This window comes from Stenella coeruleoalba, assembly GCF_951394435.1.
Source record: "Stenella coeruleoalba genome assembly, chromosome: 1".
NCBI lineage: Eukaryota > Metazoa > Chordata > Mammalia > Artiodactyla > Delphinidae > Stenella > Stenella coeruleoalba.
The window spans coordinates 17,873,892-17,877,678 of record NC_137169.1 but is presented as its reverse complement, the minus strand read 5'-3'; the positions used below and the strand labels follow the sequence as shown (position 1 = coordinate 17,877,678).

At 48.2% G+C, this 3,787-nt stretch overlaps 1 protein-coding gene across 1 annotated transcript; it reads left to right on the top strand.

Annotated features, from left to right (window-relative positions):
- Positions 1-452: 452 nt before the first annotated feature.
- On the top strand, positions 453-2,100 carry HTR1D (5-hydroxytryptamine receptor 1D). Its single transcript, XM_079946527.1, has one exon. The coding sequence runs from the start codon at positions 766-768 to the stop codon at positions 1,897-1,899; it is 1,134 nt and encodes a 377-aa protein (XP_079802653.1). The 5' UTR covers positions 453-765; the 3' UTR covers positions 1,900-2,100.
- The last annotated feature ends 1,687 nt before the right edge of the window (positions 2,101-3,787 follow it).

The following is a 3,787-nucleotide window of genomic DNA, read 5'->3' as shown; positions in this document are numbered from 1 at the left end:
GAGGGGACTTGCCTGGTGGCACAGTGGTTAAGAATCTGCCTGCCAATGCAGAAGACACGGGTTCGATCCCTGGTCCGGGAAGATCCCACATGCAGCGGAGCAACTAAGCCCGTGCGCCACAACTACTGAGGCTGTGCTCTAGAGCCCGTGCTCCACAGCAAGAGAAGCCACAGCAATGAGAAGCCCGCCCACCGCAACAAAGAGTAGCCCCCTCTCGTGCAACTAGAGAAAGCCCAGGTGCAGCAACGAAGACCCAAACACAGCCCAAAATAAATAAATTAATAAATTAAAAAAAAAAAAAAAAAAGCTCCCCAGAGGCGACCTGAAAGCCAGAATCTTCTCAGCATAGGATGGAGGAAATTATTCTGAAGTTCTCATTAAACACATTTATCTCTCAAGCTTTGGAAGGAGCCAAAATGCCAAAGGCAAGAATTCCAGAGCACTGCCTACACTGTTTTGATATCCTGATAAATGTCTAACAAATCTAGCATGTGTCCTCTAGGCCTGACCAGTTGCTGGGCAAAGTTCCAGAACAGTGAGACATCTTGGGATTCATCTGGTTTAGGAAAGACCTTTAACTACTAGGTGGTAGTCACCTCAATGTTCTTTAAATAGTCAGGTTTTGAGGTCTTTTCACTGGGGTCTGTTCTGATGGCTGCCTCCCACCAGCGTGAAACAGAAGGATGACCTTATTCTGTGAGCAGAACAACTGTGAAGGAAGTAGCTGCATGTGTGAAAGTCTGTGGGAAGAGAGAGCCACCTACAATGTCCCCACCAAACCAGTCAGTGGAAGGCCTTCTGCAGGGAGCTCCCAACAGATCCCTGAATGCCACAGAAACCCCAGGGGCTTGGGATGCAGGGACCCTCCAAGCCCTCAAGATTTCTCTTGCTGTGGTCCTTTCCATCATCACACTGGCCACAGTCCTTTCCAACGCCTTTGTGCTTACCACCATCTTCCTGACCAGGAAGCTCCACACCCCAGCCAACTATCTCATTGGCTCCCTGGCCGTGACTGACCTCTTAGTTTCCATCTTGGTCATGCCCATCAGCATCGCATATACCACCACCCACACCTGGAACTTTGGCCAACTCCTGTGTGACATCTGGCTGTCTTCTGACATCACGTGCTGCACAGCCTCCATCCTGCATCTCTGTGTCATTGCTCTGGACAGGTACTGGGCCATCACTGATGCTTTGGAGTATAGTAAACGCCGGACAGCAGGCCGTGCGGTCGCCATGATTGCCATCGTCTGGGCCATCTCCATCTGCATCTCCATCCCACCACTCTTTTGGCGGCAGGCCAAAGCTCATGAAGAGATGTCGGACTGCCTGGTGAACACTTCTCAGATCTCCTACACCATCTATTCCAACTGTGGGGCCTTCTACTTCCCGTCTGTGTTGCTCATCATCCTCTGTGGCCGGATCTACACGGCCGCCCAGAACCGCATCCTGAATCCGCCACCCCTCTACGGGAAGCGCTTTACCACAGCCCGTCTCATCACAGGCTCTGCGGGGTCCTCGCTCTGCTCGCTCAATCCCAGCCTTCACGAGGGGCACTCTCATTCCGCCGGCTCCCCTCTCTTTTTTAACCACGTGAAGATCAAGCTTGCGGATAGTGTCCTGGAGCGCCAGAGGATTTCTGCTGCCCGAGAGAGGAAAGCCACTAAAACCCTGGGGATCATTCTGGGCGCCTGTATCATCTGCTGGCTGCCCTTCTTTGTTGCATCTCTGGTCCTCCCCATCTGCCGGGACTCCTGCTGGATCCACCCAGCCCTTTCTGACTTTTTCACCTGGCTGGGCTATCTAAACTCCCTCATCAATCCAATAATCTATACTGTGTTTAACGAAGACTTTCGGCAAGCATTTCAGAAAGTCGTCCATTTCGGGAAAGCCTCTTAGTCTTGTTTGGTGGCAACTCTTGTTATCTTTTATGTCCTGTAACCCAACTGGAATTGTCTTTTTTATTTTTCCTGAGAGTTGGGTTAGTCCTGATATCTTGGGTTTTGGTTCAATCAATAGAATTGTTCAGCATTCTTTTTTGCTGCTGTTTTCTTGACCTCTGAGCCACCCAAAGCTGGGCAGCTGTGTAAAATGGAACAAGACCTCACTTAGTATATTTTCACAGTTCATCCATGTTGGAAAGAATGTGACCACAGGTTTCCCCATTGATGCAAGTCAGGCAGAAAGCTGCCTGACTCTGTAGGAAGACCCCAGGCTCAAAGCGGGAGGCTTTCTGGTCTATGTAAGTTTTGTATGGAGCTTAAAAGAGGGTAGATGAGATTAATGACCTGAGTTGAAAGAGAATTTGGAGTCAGGTGGATGGGTTTCCATTCCATATGGCACCTTAATTGGAAATTAACACCCAAGTATCAATATTTCTTCCGCTGAGTCCTTCTTAGATTGAATCTTCCTTAGTTGTTCATGGGGAGAGATTCAGCATTGGAGGTGCCAGTGATACAGAGTGACAGAGAGAGATTCAGAAGCCAGGGGCAGGGCAGTGGGATGGCTGGAACCAGATAGCTACCCTGTGCCTATCCTTCCCCAGTTTCCCTGCACCATCTTAATGTTCTGAAGTTAAAACCCACAGTTACCCCCATTGAAGTAGATTGACAGGATTTGCACCTACCAAGCTTGGAATACCATTCTGAATTTTGTTCCTATATCCCATTCTCTTTAGAGATCTTAAGCTGTTGAGTATTGTCAAATAAAAAGCATGAAACATCATGATCAGCAAAGCCTCAAAGGGGTAATTTTTCCCCCTCTCCCTGGACATAGAAACCTTTCAATTCAATTCAGTCTCTAGCATTTATTGAGCACCTACCACATGCCAGGCCCTGTGCCAGAGTCCTGGTAGTTATTATTTCATTGGAGCCTCATAACAATGGAAGTCAGTGTAACATGATGATTACAGCTGAGGACCTAATGCCTCAGTTCAAATCCAAGTACTACCAATTTCTAGCTGGGTGACCTTGGACAGGTTTCTTAATCCCTCTTTGCCTCACTTCCCTCAAATGTAAAATGAGGAAAATAATGGGTATATTATTGTATATTTTAATACAGTGCTTGGCCTAAGAGCTCTTATCATTTTAGAGATACAGAAACTCACCTGCCCAAGGTCAAGCCATACAAAAATAGCAGCTGCTGTGTATTGAGTGCCTGCAATGCTCCTTACATAAATTTCTGGTTTGCTTTTCATCCTCATTTTGCAATAAAGAAACTTGCCTATGGTTAGGGAAGATTTCATAAAGAGGTGACACATCAGCAGACTCCCGAAAGATGAGCCTTTGGGGGATGGGAGACTAAGGAAGGGGAGGTGTGATGAAGCCTCGTGGGGGAGATGGGGCAGAGCAAAGGAAGGTAGGGAGGGTCCCGCCAGGTGGAGAAAAGAGCAGGAACAGAGCCTGGGAGGCCTGTAATGCGCCATGGGGTCTCTGGGCACAGGGAGAAGGAGAGTCGGGAATATGGAATATCAGAAAGGGAGGAAAAAGGAGGGATGCCAAGATAAGGGTAGGGGAGCACCCAGAGGAGTCTTGTGCTGACCTTGAAGTTTCTGCTGGACATCTCACAGTGTGGTCCCTGGACCATCTGCATCAGAATCTCCCAGGGAGACTCCGTCAACATTGAATTTCTGGTCCCTAACTCAGACCCACTACGTCAGAATCTCTGGCAGTGAAACCCAGGAATCTGTTTTAAATAAACCTCTCTCCACTTCTTGCACTAGGTGATTTTTAGGCACTAGATTGTTCCCAAATTTCTAAAACCACTGTGTTAGTGACTTGCTCACCCC